General features: G+C 56.4%; 1 protein-coding gene across 1 annotated transcript; it reads left to right on the top strand.

Annotated features, from left to right (window-relative positions):
• Positions 1–224: 224 nt before the first annotated feature.
• Positions 225–15,874, top strand: ARL8A (ARF like GTPase 8A). Its single transcript, XM_021527659.3, has 7 exons — positions 225–479; positions 9,420–9,500; positions 10,512–10,585; positions 12,703–12,796; positions 13,881–13,948; positions 15,380–15,450; positions 15,563–15,874. Exons 1-7 carry the CDS (start codon positions 357–359, stop codon positions 15,610–15,612), a joined length of 561 nt encoding a protein of 186 aa, XP_021383334.1. The 5' UTR covers positions 225–356; the 3' UTR covers positions 15,613–15,874.
• Positions 15,875–16,030: the final 156 nt, after the last annotated feature.

Raw genomic sequence — 16,030 nt, 5'->3', positions numbered from 1 at the left:
CGGGCCCCACCCGGTGCGGCAGCAGGGCCCGCGGCGCGCGGACAATACCGGCGGCGGCTCGGCCTCCTTCGGCCCCGCTCGGCTCCGCTCGGCTCCGCTCGGCCTCCTTCGGCTCCGCTCGGCCTCCTTCGGCCCCGCTCGGTCCCGCTCGGCCTCCTTCGGCCCCGCTCGGCCCCACCCCGACTGGCCCCGCCCCGCCTCGGCCTCGCTCGGCTCCGCTCGGCCTCGCTCGGCCCTGCCCTGCCCGGCCCGGCCGCGCTCGGCTCGGCCCGGCCCAGCCCCGCTCGGCCCGGCCCGGCCCGGCTCCGCTCGGCTCAACTCGGCCCCGCTCAGCGCGGCCCGGCCCGGCCGGCACCATGCTGGCGCTCTTCAACAAGCTGCTGGACTGGTTCCGGGCGCTGTTCTGGAAGGAGGAGATGGAGCTGACCCTGGTGGGGCTGCAGTACTCGGGCAAGACCACCTTCGTCAACGTTATCGCGGTGAGCCCGGCGACGCCCCGAGGGGTCACCTGCCCACCCAGGGCTTCACCCTTGGACCCCCGTTGCGTCCCCATTGTACCCCTATTGTATCCCCATTGCACCCCATTGTACTCCCATTGCATCCCTATTGCACCCCACTGCATCCCCATTATATCCCCATTGCATCCCCATTGTAATCCCATTGCACCCCATTGTAACCCCATTGCACCCCACTGCATCCCCATTATATCCCCATTGCATCCCCATTGTAATCCCATTGCACCCCACTGCATCCCCATTATATCCCCATTGCATCCCCATTGCACCCTACTGCATCCCCATTATATCCCCATTGCATCCCCATTGTAATCCCATTGCACCCCATTGCACCCCACTGCATCCCCATTATATCCCCATTGCATCCCCATTGTAATCCCATTGCACCCCATTGTAACCCCATTGCATCCCCATTGCACCCCACTGCATCCCCATTATATCCCCATTGCATCCCCATTGTAACCCCATTGCATCCCCATTGCACCCCACTGCATCCCCATTATATCCCCATTGCATCCCCATTGTAACCCCATTGCACCCCATGGCGTCCCCACTGCATCCCCGCACCTTCTACGCCCCCGCTGCATCCCCACTGCATGTCCCCATTGCACCCCTGGGTATTTCTCAGAACGTCTCCGCCCCATCGCGCCCCAGCCTGAAAATGCCTTTGGGGAGGGGGTGCAGGCTGGGGGTGCGGGGTTCAGCAGCGGGGTGCAGGGTGCGGTGCAGGGTGCGGTGCAGGGTGCAGCAATGGGGTGCAGGGTGGGTGCAGGCCCGGGCCGTTCCAGGCAAACCGCATCCCCGGGGCCGAGGGAGTGCTCGGGCCGCAGCCGGGGCAGGCCCGGGCCGGGCCGTGCTCCGCGGGCGGTGCCGGTGCCGGGCCGGGCCGGGCCGGGCCGTGCCGCCGGGGCACTGCGGGAGCTCCGGGGCGCTTTGTCATCCTCCGCGCCGCCGGGACGCGCAGTGGGGCCTCATGCGGACCCCGGCGGGCTCGGTGCCCCGGGGCCCCGTGCCTGGGGGCCGGTGTGGAGGTGTGTGCCCGGCGCCCTTCCCCGGCAGCAGCGCGCTGGGGGCGCCGGCGGCTCCCGCAGCGGCGGCCGAGCGGGGCCGGGCAGGGCGCACCCTGCATCCGGCAGCGCATCGGGAGCTGCGTGCCCTGGATCCCGAAGCCAGGGCGTGGCTTCACCCCTGGGGATGCTCGGCACTCGCCCCTCTGCCTTTTCGGGTTGTTCTCGCCCTGTCACTAGTGATGGTGCAAGGCGGGAGGATCCTGAGGGGGTGGGTTTGGGCTGTTGTCCCCCGAGGGTTTCATGGAGGGTGGCGGATGCAGATCCGCCCTGCTTCCCCCACTGGCCCCTGGTCCCTGGTTGCGCCGAAGTCCGTGCCTGCCACGGCTCCAAAGCAGAGCGAGTTGGTGCTGGAAGCTGCTGGAGCTCATATGGAGGCTTTATTGCACTGCCCTTTGGGAGGTGCTGAGGGACGAAAATGTCCTTCCTGAAGTGTCTAGGGACAGAGAAAGGACACCCTAAAATACTTTTCATCGTGGAGATGATGGCGCTCCTGCTCTCAAGCCGTTTTGCTGGAAGTCACTTCTTAGTGCTCCAATCTCCTGCTGGTTCCCCCCATAAACCAACACCAGTGTCTGGGGACAGGGAGCATTTTGGCTTTAGGGCAGTGACCCTGAGTACCAATCCTATTTTTGGGGGACCTCTCCCTGCCACTTGCGTGTTTAATAGTCAATTTTTGTAATCCCATGCCAGGGTGGGATGTGGTGGTGCCACGTGTGAGCTGCTCCTGCTCTTGATCTGCTGGGTGCTGCTGCCTGTTTACAGCACCCAGGCTACCTTAAAAATGGCAAAGTAATTTAGTGTTGGTTTTAATCACCCGCTTAAGCTGTGAAGGGTGATGGAGTTTTATCCCAGACCTGCTTCACTGTTCTGCCTCGCAGGGCTGGAAACCCCAAGGGTTGGTGTTCCTCGGTTCCCTGTTCCCCACATGCCTCCTCCTCTCCCAGCCACATCTGGGGCAGACAGGGCTCAGTGTGAGCTTTGTGGGATTTACTTCTGTGAGTAAAATACTTTGTACCTGGCACTGTAACTGTGGGCAAGACCCCACTGGCAAGGCCCATGCACTGGGACTCTCTCTACTTAGTCAGGATTGCTGGTGTAGGGAAAAGGAACTTTGAGGAATTGCAGCAGCTCTTGAGGTGGCTGAAGTTGGCACCATGGTCTGCTGGTCTGTTGTGGGGTGTTTGAGACCCTCACATGGCAGTCAGGCTGAGGGTGCTGAGTGTGGCCTCTCAAGTTATTTGGAAAGTTCAAATTTTGTGGCAGATGCACACAAGAAGAGGCACCAGCTTTTGAGAAGACATCCTGGAATTGTTTGGCACAGTGAAAGAGAAGCATGGCACAGGAAATGCCAACTCAACAGGAACTGCCTGAGGTCTGGAGGCGCCTGGCTTTAGGGTGTTGCAATGGGGTTGTTGGAAGGGGAAATAGCTGTGATTTGGGCTTAGTGGGAGGATAAAACCTGAACTGAAGAAGTATGGGATTTAGGTGTTGGAGAGATGTCACAAGAAGCTTTTCTGGGGCCGGAGCTGCTCTGGGCAGGTTGGAACTGGCCTTTTCTTGGAGGATTTGTAGCTGCACCTGACTGAATAGTGGACTCTGGTTCCCTGGAAGGTGGGTGGCTCCCTCCAGCAGCCAGGCTGTGCTTGTGCCAGGCAAAGACTTTGCAGAAGCCAGCTGTGATCAGGGTGACTTCTCGAGGCTCACCTGCCTGGGGTGGGAACTTTGATTTTCCAGGACTTATTTTTTCTTTTCCTAGCTGTTGATAGCTGAGGCTTCAAGTCTTTCCTGCAAGGAGAAGTGAACACTGTAGATACACCTGGTCTTGATTTAACCTGAAGCTAGTGGGCTTTTAGCTGCCTTTTCTCCAGCCTGGTGGTGCCATGAATGACTCAAGGGTGTTGAGAGCTCCTCAGCAGGTGCTGGGGCCCAAAACCTGTCAGTGCAGGCCATGGTTAGAGCAAGAGAGCATTGCTGCCTTTTAGCATCACATGCTTTCTGCCTGTGCTAGAGCCTTCCAAGAGAGTGAAGGCACAAGTGCCGGAGTGTTGGACGTGTGGTGGGCGCTCTGGAGCACAATCCTCTGCTCTCTGCTCCAGCCTGGCTGGAAAGTGATTCAGACCAGCGCTGCAAGAGGAAACATGGAGCTCCTGGAGCGAGTTCAGTGGAGGCTGTGAAGATGCTGACAGGACTGGAGCATCTCTCTTATGAGGACAGGCTGAGCGAGCTGAGGCTGTTGAGCCAAACAGACAAAAAGAGGTGGCTGAGAGGGGCCCTCAGCAGTGTCTGTCAGTGTCTGCAGGGAGGGGTCAGAGGCTCTGCTCCCTGGGGCCCAGCAATGGAACAAGAGGAACGGGCAGGAGCTGATGCCCAGGAAGTTCCCTCTGGACATGAGGAAGAACTTTCTCTGCAGTGACTGTGCACTGAACAGGCTGCCCAGAGAGCACGAGTCTCCCTCCCTGGAGACATTCCAGAGCTGTCTGGGAATAATGCTGTGCCATGTGCTCTGGGGTGATCCTGGTTGAGCAAGGAGGTGGGATCAGGTGACCCACTGTGGTCCTTCCAACCTGACCCATCCTGTGAAACCACATCAGCCCGGTGTTTGGCACCAGGTAGGATGGTGGATGGTGGGGCAGTAGCCAGCTCTGCAACAGCACTGCCAGGGGAGGCATGGCCTGGAAGTGACTCAGAGGACTGCAGAGCTCAGCACCTGCTCCCACCCCTCCTCAGACAGACACTGAGCCCTTGGCCGGCCAGCTGACCATGTGGGCAGGATGTGCCCTGGATGAGCCTGGGAGGGAACGTGCAGCTCCAGGTGTGCAAGGTGCCCAGGGTTTGCTGGGGAGGTAGAGCAGAGAGATGCTGAGGAAGTAGCAGGGAGATGTTCTGATGGGTTTGCACTGTTCTGTCTTGGCACCACCTCTCCTGGGTGTGCCCCGAGTGGGGTCTGGCAGGGCCAGCGTGGGTGGGAGGTGGCCATGGGTTCTCCTGCTGCCTCCACATGCAGCACCTGGGCCCTCCACGATGTGTCTTTGCACCTTGCCTCATAGTGCAGAAGGTGTGGTGTTTTCTGGGGGAGGGGAGGGTTTCTCCATATTCCTGGAAGAGGAGGAGAATCTGGCTGAGGCATGGTCTTGTCTTGCTGCTGGAAGCTCTGTCAACATGAGCCAAGAAAAATGGATGGACAGTGTGGCTTTCCTGAGATAGGATCCCAGAGTGATTTGGGTTTGAAGGGACCTTTAAAGATCACCTTGTCCAACACCCTTACCGTTGGCAGGCACATACAGGCACCTTCCACTAGCCTGGTTTGCTCCAAGCCCCATCCAGCCTCACCTTGAACATTCCCAGGGATGGGGCAGCCACAGCTTCTCTGGGTAACCTGTGCCAGAGCCTTACCTCTCAGATCATAAAACATTTCTTTTTTAAGTATTTTATCTGTAAGTTTCCCTCTATGTTAGAGCTTGGACAGGGTTTGGCAGGGACTCAAGTGCCACATGGCAGGAGATGCCTGCAGAAGTGCCAGGCTGGGCAGTTTTGGGGATGGTCCAGGCAGTGGTGGGAGGCACCCAACCCGAGGTGCTTTGGGCTTCTGCCTGCCCCACAAAGGGCCATACTCTGGTGCAGACACAGCTGCAGAGCCCCAGGGCTTCCAGCACTACCATCTCTGCCTTCTGGGGGGCAGGGCTGCAGAACAGCCAGCAGTGATGTATCTGGAGCAGGTCACATCAGTTCAGTGTCATCCTGTGCTGGGACAGGGTGACAACCACCTGGCTGCAGTGAGGAGGAAGGCTTGGCCACCTCAGCCCTGCATGCTGCTCACCAGAGCAGGGGGAGGCTGAGGGGGCTCCTGTGCACATGCCAGGAGCCGAGGTCCCTGTCTGAGCCAGGCCTGATGGCTGTAGTGGCAGGTGATGTGGTGCCCATGGGCATGTGTCAGGATGGGGCTCAGCATGAGCTGGGGGCACCGCTTGCCCTGGCAAAAGCTGAATTCTGACCTCTCCCAGTGACCCAGCTGGAGAGTGTTGGGGCAGGGCACCAAGGCAGAGTGGTTTGGGCAGAGCAGTGGGTGGCCCTGGCAAAACCAGCAATGAACTGGAGTCTGTAAAGACCTGATCTGCCATTTGTGGCCACAAAATCCATCTTGCCTGCAACAATTTTTGTGCTTCCTGGTGGAATTGGGTTGGACTCAATGATCTTGAAGATTTCTTCCAACCTAGTAATTCTGTGAATTCTGTTCTTAAGCAATTGATGTGGCTTGGCATCATCTTCAGGTTGAGCATGGATGTATGTCCATTACATAACCAAAATTTGGGGGAAGAGTGTGTCCAGTGAAGCTTTTGCTTGTCTCCATCTGAGTGCTCACTGCTTTCCTGGCAATGGAGCTGTGGATAGCTGGACCCTTCAGGGAGTTAAAAATATGATGAAGGCACCAGTATCAGGGATGGTTGGAGAAGGAAGAGAAAACTCTGTGTTTCCACCAGTGAGAGTTGCTTTCAGAGAAGAGCTGATGCAGGATGAGCTGATGGAAGAGGAGCATGTGCAAGATGCTTCTGTGGGTGCTGGGACAGCAGGGAGCACGTGTGAGCCATCCTGGAGCTCAGTGCCTCGCACTCCCTGCTCAGCCTCTTTTGGACAGCTCAAGTAGTTTTATTTTGGCCCTTGGCCATGGACAGCCTGGAGGCAGGTGCTGCAGTGGGAGAGGGGTTTGGGGCAGGCAAGGCTGTGGTCACTCAGACATGCTCTGTCCTACCTGTGGAAGAAAGAAGAGGTGACTTCTGGCTCCTGCAGATCATCCCTTCCTGGAAGAAGGTTCTGTCACATGGGAACCTTACCTTGTGTGGCTTTTGCACAGCCACATGATCCCATGATGTGATCTGGAATTCCTGAGGGAAGTGCCTGCAGCTTCCAAGAGCTCTTCAGCAATTGCTCTCCGTGCCCACCGGTTCATAAAGCTCAGTTGTGTGTTGAACCTCAGTCCACAGGAGAGGTCCCCTGTGGATCCCTGCCTGCTTCCCCTCCTCTCCCATGCCCTTCCTCACAGTTCTTTCTGGGTGCAGCGTGGCCTGAACCCCCCTTGGCTGCTGAATGCAAAAGGGATGTGAAAAAGGGAAGCCGGGTGTATTGCAGAGCCTTTGGAAGAGGTCAGGAAAACCCTGGGGACTTGCTGATGTGGTGCATCTGGAGGAGCCACAGGCTCAACCAGGCACAAAAATCTGCTTGTGACAAAACAGCATAAACTGACTTCCTGTTTTGAGGCTTGTGTTAACTAAGAGAAAAGCCCTCAAGAAAGTGAGGATTTTAAGGTAGTAAAGACCTGCTAGGATGAGTTCGGCCATGGTTGGTGGTTGCTGCAGGTTTCTGGCACTGATGGCTGAAATCCCCAAGGCTGCACTGTGCTGGCTGTCAGACATTCTGCCCTACTGGCTCCTCAGCATTCCACAGCATGGCCTCCCCCCAGGATGTATTTCTGGGCCATAAGCCTGGTTTAGTGCCAGGGAAGCTGCAGGGCTGTGCCAGCTCCTGTCTCCTGCCCCAGAGCTGCCACATCACTGCTGGCACTGCCCGTAATGTCCCTGTGCTGCTCCACCTGGGCCCATCCTGCAGCCTTGGGATTTGAGCAGCACGCAGGGACGTGGGGTGGGCTTTGCCACACTGTTGGAGATGAGCAATGAGCTGGTTGAACATTCTGTGTGTGTTAAGGAAGTTTTGGAGATGCAGAGCTGTGTTACTGTAATGTATCCTCCCCTCACTGTTATCATGGGATGGCCTCGGCACTCGGGAATTTGGGAGGGTTGGATCCTTACTGTGGCAACACCGGAGCTCCAGCCGAGGTGTGAGAAAGTGATCTGCACCCCGGGCAGCAAGGAAGGAGTCAGGGACAGGACTCCAGGAGTGGCTGGAGGTAGAAAAGGGGAGCATCCATCCTGAAGATGAGCACATGGCTGGTAGTCACAGGGTCTCCCAGTGCTGTAATTTTTCCTTATGCAGTCCTTTTGTTGTAGTTTTTGTTAAGGTTTAATAAACCTTTAACATTTTAAAAGTGAGGGTTGTTTTTCACAGGACCCCTTGGTGTGGTGCTGGGCTCCTGAGCTCGTGAGCCAGCAGCAGCAGGGGGATGGCTCCTGCTCACTGCTCCAGCAAGCCTGCCCCGTTCCACAGCAAGGCTGGGCTGCTGCAGCCCCGCAGGGATCCTGTGCATCTGATGCATGAGCTCAACAGACATTGGAGCTGCACTGGGAGCAGTTCTGGGGGCAGGAGGGAAGCCCTTTGTGATCCCCAAGTCACCCAGCACAGGCAGGATGCAGAACTGGGTACCAGTGCAGACAGCTCTCATTTGAAAGCAGAAGTCAGTCTGGTTTCAGCTGGGCTGTAAATGATCCAAAGCACAAAACATGCTGGTGCCCCCAGGACTTGCAGCTGGAAAGGAGCTGGAGCAGGAGGTGGCTCCTGGGTGGGGAGCCCAGCCTGGAACCAGGGGGTCCTTCCAGGGCTGCAGTCACTGCAGAGGAGCAAGGGCTCAGCCTCCTCCCACAGAGGGCTTGAGAGAGCTGGGATGGGCAAGCCCCCAGCCCACTGGGACACCAGTGAGACCAGGGCTGAGGGTGGCAGCTCGCTGCAGGGTTGGGGCCTGCATTGGGACACCCAGGGCACCTGTGGCACTGGCAGCAGCCAGTGTCATGGTTTAGGAATGGTATTCCCCAGTTTGGAGCTCCCGCTGCTGTTAGGTGTTGGCTGCCTCTTGCTTCCCCTTCCCCCTCCAACTGGAAGCACAAAAGGCAAAGATGATGGGTTGAGATAAGAATAATTTACTAGAGACAGCAACGAGATAAGAAGACAATAAGCAGCACTACTAATAACAAAAGTGTACTGGGAGAGGGTGATTTACATGCAAAATGCTCACCAAGCCTGGCACAATGGCACAATGGCTTCCTTCTGCCCACCAGGCTTTCTCCCAGCTGGAAAAGAGCAGCATTCCTGTAGTCCTGGTGGCACCGTGTCTCCTGGGCTCTGTGCTCCTGGCACCTGCGGGAGGGTTGCACCGTGCCCAGGGCAGGGCTGGCAGAGCCTTTGGGGTTAAACCAGGCTGTCAGCCTTGCTGCCCTGCCAGGGTGAGCTGGCCCCATTCCTCTACCTGCTTGATTTATTAAAAAAATATGGATATTGATTTATTACCAATATCCAACTGTGACGGACAAAAACTCTCTAACAGTTTAAAGTTAGAAAGTGTGTGTTTATTGTGTGTGGGATAGCTCCCAAATCCACACCGCAGCTTCCAGGTGATTACAGAGCCCTTTTATCCATACAAGTATTGAATAACCAAAATACAAATACATATTCATCATTTTGGTACATCCCATTCCTCACTTCCTATGCTAATCACTCCAAAAGCTGTTTAAGCATGTGTGGTTTGTTCCTTGATATGGGTCGGTGTCCCTTTCATGGGGAGGGGTCCCAAAATGAGGAAGTAAATGAAGTCTTCCTCATTCTGACCTTTCTACCTTTTCAATGCAAATATGACAAATGAACTCTTGGTAGAACTCCCATTCCTTGTCTTCAATTGGTTTCAGAACAGAGGAGGCCACAATTGTCTTACGTTCCTAAAAGCAATTTGTCAGTTTGTGTATTCTTCATTATAAACCCAGCTAACTAAACATTGTGCTGACAAGCAATCAGTTATCAGTTAACTACTAACTCTTAACTTCATCAAGGCCTACTCATTTATTTTAATTAACTCTAGTAAGGCTTATCTCTAACTAAAATCTTAGTTCCTCTAAAATCTCTAAATTCCTTAAAATTTACGTTTCATGCTAACGCTGTCTCACCTTGTTCCCTGCAGTCAGGACAGTTCAATGAAGACATGATCCCGACAGTGGGTTTCAACATGAGGAAGATCACCAAAGGGAATGTTACCATAAAGGTAAGATGCAGTTGTTACTGCTGGTGAGGGCTCTTGGGATGAAAGGTGAAGGTGAGGGAGGTGAAAGAATTCCAGGGATCCCAGCTGCAGCGAATAGGATAGGGTAGGATAGGATAGGATAGGATAGAATAGAATAGAATAGAATAGAATAGAATAGAATAGAATAGAATAGAATCATAGCAGCATTAAGGGTGGAAAGTCCCTTTAAGATGGAGTCTGACCAGGGGTGCCATGTTCACCACTAAACCGTGTCTCCAAGTGCCACATCCAGGTGTTTTGTTAACATTTCCAGGGAATGTGATTCCACCACCTGGAAGTTAAAGATTTGCCCTCTTAGGGTCCTGCAGGTACCCACCAGAGGTGGTGGGAAGGGCTGTAGGAGATCCAGACTTGTGCAGTGAGAGCTGGTCTGGGCTGCAAAGCTGGAGGTTTCCTTGGATCTCTGGCTTGCTGGGAGGAACTTATGGATGTGGTCACCTTGCTGAGGGTGGTAGTGCTGGGGAAAACAGGTCATGGCTTGCAGTGGTGGTCTCTGCCTTGAGAGCAAAGGAGGAGGAGGGTTCTATCTGTTCTGGACTTTCCAAGGGCCCGGTGTTGTACTGGGAAATAGCTGTTGGACAGGCTTGAAAAGCTGGCTGGGGGATCTCTGTCTGCTGCAGGAGCACTTTTGAGAGTGTGCAGAATGTTCTTAAATGGGATGTGCCTCAGGGAAATGGCAGGAGGTGTGATGGGCATGGGGAGGAGCACCCAGCTTGGGCCAGGGGTTTCTCCATGCCAGCAGAGGCACACCACAGGGGGATTGATTCAGCATCCTCCAGCTCCCCTTCCTGAGATTTCTTCCTCCTTTATCAAGTCAGGAGCCTCCTCCTGAGGTTTGAGCTGAAGAGGAGAGGATGGGGGTGGGTTTGGTGCATGAATGCCCCAGGTGGCCACATGGAGGGGGAAGAGTGCTGGGCAGGAGTGTAGGTGCTGGGTGGGTGCCAGGGTAACCGTGCCATCTCCCTGTCACAGCTCTGGGACATCGGGGGGCAGCCGCGGTTCCGCAGCATGTGGGAGCGATACTGCCGTGGAGTGAGTGCCATCGTGTGAGTACCCAGAGCCCTGCTGTCACCCTGCTGCTGCTGGGCCGTGCCAGGGGTGCTGGGGTGCCTTTGCTGCCCGAGCTGGACACCCGTGGCAGGAGTTGGAATCACCGAGTCAGCATGGAGTCACGAAGGCTAAGATCATAAAGTCCAGCCATTAACCCAGCACCACTGTATTCACCACTAGACTGTTCCCAGATGGTTTTTGAATACCTGCAGGGATGGTGACTCTACACTGCCCTGAGCAGCCTGTGCCAGGGCCTGGCCACCCTTTTAGGGAAGAAATTTTCCCTAATACCCAACCTAAACCTCCCCTAATCCAACCTGAGGCCATTTCTTCTGGTCCTGTTGCTTGTTTCCTGGAAGGAGAGCCCGACCCCCACCTGGCTCCACCCTCCTGTCAGGGAATTGGAGAGACTGAGAAGGTCCCCCTGAGCTTCCTTATTTCCAGATACTTCCCTTGGGGACTGAAGTCTACATGGGCTATGAGCAGAGGACAGCCAGGTCCCTCCAGCTGTTCAGAGCCTCCTCTTCCCTTCCAGCATCCCTCAGTGCAGCTCTGTTGCTCAGATCTCACCCTTCCAGGCTCCCATGCATCCTCTGTGCTGGCTGCTCACTGCAGGGGCTGAGCAAACCCGGTCATGAGGCTCAGCTCTTTCCAGAGGAGAGGCTGGTTTCCAGGTCAGGATGTTTATGTGCTGCCAGATAAATCTTGTGCTGAGAGCAGGAGTCTCACCCGCTACTGAGTCAGCAAATCTGAGTGTCCCTGGGTGTCCCCTGCCTGCAAACAGTGCAGGAAAAGCAATCCCAGGGAGTCCAGGCTTGGGGTGAGCGTGGCAAGGCACTCATGGGAAGCAGCTTGCCTATTCCAAAGGACAAATACTGATCTTGGGACACCATGCTGGGATTACTTAAACCCAGTCAGAAAATGAGGTTTATGGGATCTTTCCCAGGTGACCATACCCTGAGATTTGGAGGGCTGCTTTCTGTGCTGCCCTTCCCAGCCCTAAGCCTTGGCAGATGAGGAGGAGTGTGGTACTGCTTGTTCTGCATGTTGAGACAGTGGTGTCTGCTCCTGCCCTTGCAGACTGTCACCATGGTGGGACATGGCTTTGGACCTGCAGGAGTGTTTTTATTACACTTTTTATGACAATGAGCTTTGCTGGAAATGATAAAATCTCTTGTCTTTTCACTCCTTTTGCTGCCTCCTTTCATAATGTTGTAATTTTGGCCCATGTGGTTGTCAGGAAGCAGAAGGACCTGTGAGCATCCAGGTCACACTCCAGGCCTCGTCACATCGAGCTGTGTCAGGTGCCTTTCCCTTTGCTCTCAGCTGCCCCCCATGCCCAGCATGCCAAAGGCTGGGGCAGTCCCTGGGGGTGGTTTTCCCTCTTGGCACAGCGTTCCCATTTTCCTGTGTTAAGTACTTCAGTAGTTAGGAGCTCTTTTCCTATTTTTAAATAATTCCCCAAAGCCTGATGAGCTGGTCTTTCTCACTCCTTCTCTCCCAGCTTCTTGATCTTTGAAATCAAGGCTGCTTTGATCAGTTCCTCACCCAAGTTTTGGCTTCACTGACGTCATTTGTAGGATAAAAGTTGGCCTTTAAGAACAAAGTCCTTTCCCAAATCTCCTCTTTTGCTCAGAGGAGCATTGGTGGCCACCGGCTTCACATCCACGTCCTCCATGGCCCCTCCCAAACTTACCCCATTGATGGGATGAGGAGATCCTTCCCCTTCTTGTCTCATTGTCACCTCTGCATCCTCAGCTTCTCCTGCCTTCTCTGCTTGTCCTGAGTGTTTCCATGGCAGCTGCCATGTGTGTGTTGTTGGAGACAATGTGTGTCCTGCAGCTTCTCCTGCCTGGCTTCCCTCGCCCAGCCTGGGGCTGTCAGCAGGGTGACAGCTGCAGGGACAAGGATGAGGTGCTGCCCCACTCCCCTGGGAGACATGAGGGGCTCAGCTCCACAGCCACCCTTGGGAAGAGGTGGAAGGATCCTGTTACCAACCACCCCCACGTGCTGGCCCAGTTCCCGGGGGGGGCAGTGAGCTGCTGTGGGACGAGGTTTGGGGGTGGCACGGAGACCTGGGCCCCTGTGCTCAGGGCTGTCCCTTCCCTTGCAGGTACATGGTGGATGCTGCTGACCAGGAGAAGATAGAAGCCTCTAAGAATGAACTGCACAACCTGCTTGACAAGCCACAGCTCCAGGGCATCCCGGTGAGCTGGTGCCTCCCTCGTGGTCCCCGGGCTGGGCACTGCCAGGGCTCGCAGAGCAGATTCAGTGAGGAGCTCTCCTTCCTTGCAGGCATCACTTCCCTGCTGCACTCCTGAGGGAGCCAGCTGGGACAGTGGCACTTCCTAGGTCAGAACTGGGCCAAGCAACACAGAGGGACCTTTAGGGCAGAGAGCACAGGTCAGGTCCCCTGGGGGAAATCTGTCCTCTCACATGGATTTGCACCTGATTTGTGGTGTGACAGAAGGTGCTGTCTCCTGTGAGAGGAGCTGCTGGGCTGTGACACGTGCAGGAGGTGGGACATGTCACAGGTAGGCTGTTCTGCCAGGTGGGCTGTGCACCAGCCATCCCAAATCAGCATCCTTTGAAAGGAGCTAACTGAAGATCTTGCCAAGGGTCCCAAATGCCCACTGCCAGCTAAATTAAGCTCCTGACATACCAGGCTGCAGTTGCAGGCCTCTGAAGGCTCTCTCTGAGAAGAAGCCTCCTGATGGGGACTGGGGTGGGGAGATGCTCATCCTGCTGAGCTGAGCCTGCCCAGTGCAGGCAGCCACAGCACCTCCCCTGTCAGGTGACAGTCACACTGCTCCGAGGGACAAACCAGTCCTGCTGGGAGGAACAGGGATGGCACAACCAGCTGATCCTGCCTTGGGCTGCCTGCCTGCAGAGTGTGCTCTGCTCAGCATCTAGGGCTTGCTCCTGCTGGATAAAGTCAGTGTTAGCCATTTCGTTTGATTTTTTTCCCCAGAGACAGCGAGAGGCTCCTGGGAGAATGTCCTGGGTGGCACAGCAGATGCTGGTGCCCTTCAGAGGGGATGTGCTGTGGGGCCATCTCCACACTGGGAGCAGGGAGTGCACAGGAGATGCTGTGTATGGCTAATTAAAGCAGTTAATTGAAGTGCTCTGTCGTCTGAGTGCTGCTGAAGGGAGTTCCTCTGTCTGGGACATCCTAGTGGAGTAGCCAGGGCTGTGTGGTGTCACGAGCAGCTCTGCTTCTGGCTGGCAGAAGCCAATTCCTGCCTGGTCTGCTGGCCGGGTGCTTCAGGTGTCCCCTGTCCTGCCCTGCAGGTCCTCGTCCTGGGGAACAAGCGGGACCTGCCCGGTGCCTTGGATGAGAAGGAGCTCATTGAGAAGATGTAAGTGTGCCAGTGCCCCCCCGGGCACGGGGGGTGTGACAGTGTGACCCTGGGGCACGGGGGGGTGTGACATTGTGATCCCTGGGCACAGGGACTGTGACACAGTGTGACCCCAGGCACAGGGGGTGTGACACAGTGTGACCTGCAGGGACTGTGACACAGTGTGACCCCGGGCACAGGGGGTGTGTGACACAGTGTGACCCCAGGCACAGGGGCTGTGACACAGTGTGACCCCAGGCACAGGGGGTGTGTGACACAGTGTGACCCCAGGCACAGGGGCTGTGACACAGTGTGACCCCAGGCACAGGGGGTGTGTGACACAGTGTGACCTGCAGGGACTGTGACACAGTGTGACCCCGGGCACAGGGGGTGTGTTACACAGTGTAACCCTGGGCACAGGGGGTGTGACACAGTGTGACCCCGGGCACAGGGACTGTGACACAGTGTGACCCCTGGGCACAGGGACTGTGACACAGTGTGACCACGGGCACAGGGGGTGTGACACAGTGTGACCCCGGGCACAGGGACTGTGACACAGTGTGACCCCTGGGCACAGGGACTGTGACACAGTGTGACCCTGGGGCACGGGGGGTGTGACACAGTGTGACCCCGGGCACAGGGACTGTGACACAGTATGACCCTGGGCACAGGGGGGTGTGACACAGTGTGACCCTCAGGGACTGTGACACAGTGTGACCCTGGGGCACAGGGGGTGTGACACAGTGTGACCCCGGGCACAGGGGGTGTGACCCACGGGCACAGGGGGTGTGACACAGTGTGGCCCATCCCTGTTCTGCCCTGTCCCCACCAGCACGATGGCCTGTCTGGGGTGGCACTGTGGGCCTGGGGTGGGCTGGCAGAGTTGAGTGGCTGAGGATGTCCAAGGTGACACCTTGTGGAGACACAGAGGAGATGGAACCACCAGTGCCAGGCTGGGTCCCACGTGCCACATGGTGGCGTGGGGGCCTGGCACAGCGTGGCACTGGCTGCTGGAGCTGCTCACTGGGCAGTGGGACTGGGCTCCTCCACTGGGGGGATCTGGGATGCTGCACTGACTCCCAGCATTTCCTCCCCTTCAGCCACCTCTCAGAGCACCTCTGGACTGTGGGCTCCTGTGCAGCTCCCATGCTGCTCCCAAAACCTCCCTGCCCCATCTGGCTGCAGAGCTGGGGGAACCTATGGAATTTGGTGGCCAGGGTCTCTGTGGGATCGGGTCCCTCCTGCCCTGTCACACAGTCCCACCCCAGACCTGCCATGGTGCCCTCACCTGGCCCACACCCAGCTCCTGGAGAGCCTGGGGAGCTGCTGCCCCTCCACTGTGCCCTGTCTCAGAGAGTCCAGAGAGACCCTTCAGGGGCTGCCCAGGGGTGTCTCCCATGGCCACCCCACACAGCTCAGAGGCTGCAGGCAGCACTTGCTCCCTCCCCACAGGAACCTCTCTGCCATCCAGGACCGAGAGATCTGTTGCTATTCCATCTCCTGCAAAGAAAAGGACAACATCGGTGAGTGCTGTGGGCTGGGGGGCAAGGGGGGCAGCCCATGCCCACGTGTTTGCCCGGGTACAGGGGGAGGTGACAGCCAGAACAGGCTCTAAGCGTCCCCTTGCCTCTGCAGACATCACCCTACAGTGGCTTATCCAGCACTCGAAGTCCAGGCGAAGCTGAGATCCTGCGGGCCTGGCTCGGATTGGGAAGATGCCATTGTCCAAGCCCACGCCCCTCTCTCCTGCTCTGTCCCTCCAGCTCTCTCTCTAGATGGGTATTTTTAGGGGACCCCAGACTCTGCTGACATTGGGGCAGAGTCCTTGTTTTTATTGTAAAGGAGATGTCTGACTGCCCTCCTCTTCCCCTTTCCTCTCCTCCCCCTCTCTTCCTCCATTTTGGCACTGTTCTGTTGTTGTCTGTGTATACAGTATATATATATGTATATATATTTTAATTTTTTAATTTAAGGGATAGTGCTGTTATTAAATTGGGCCCTGTGAACAGTAGGAAAGCTGGGGCTCCCCAAGGCCAGCCAAGGGTCAGTGTTGGGATGAGGAGGGTGGTAGCAGAAGGCAGCCCTTGGGGATGGGGCTGTGCC

This window comes from Lonchura striata, chromosome 26 (assembly GCF_050655825.1).
Source record: "Lonchura striata isolate lonStrDom1 chromosome 26, ASM5065582v1, whole genome shotgun sequence".
In the NCBI taxonomy this organism is placed as follows: domain Eukaryota; kingdom Metazoa; phylum Chordata; class Aves; order Passeriformes; family Estrildidae; genus Lonchura; species Lonchura striata.
Note: the sequence above shows the minus strand (reverse complement) of the source record. Positions and strands in the feature narration are given on the sequence as shown.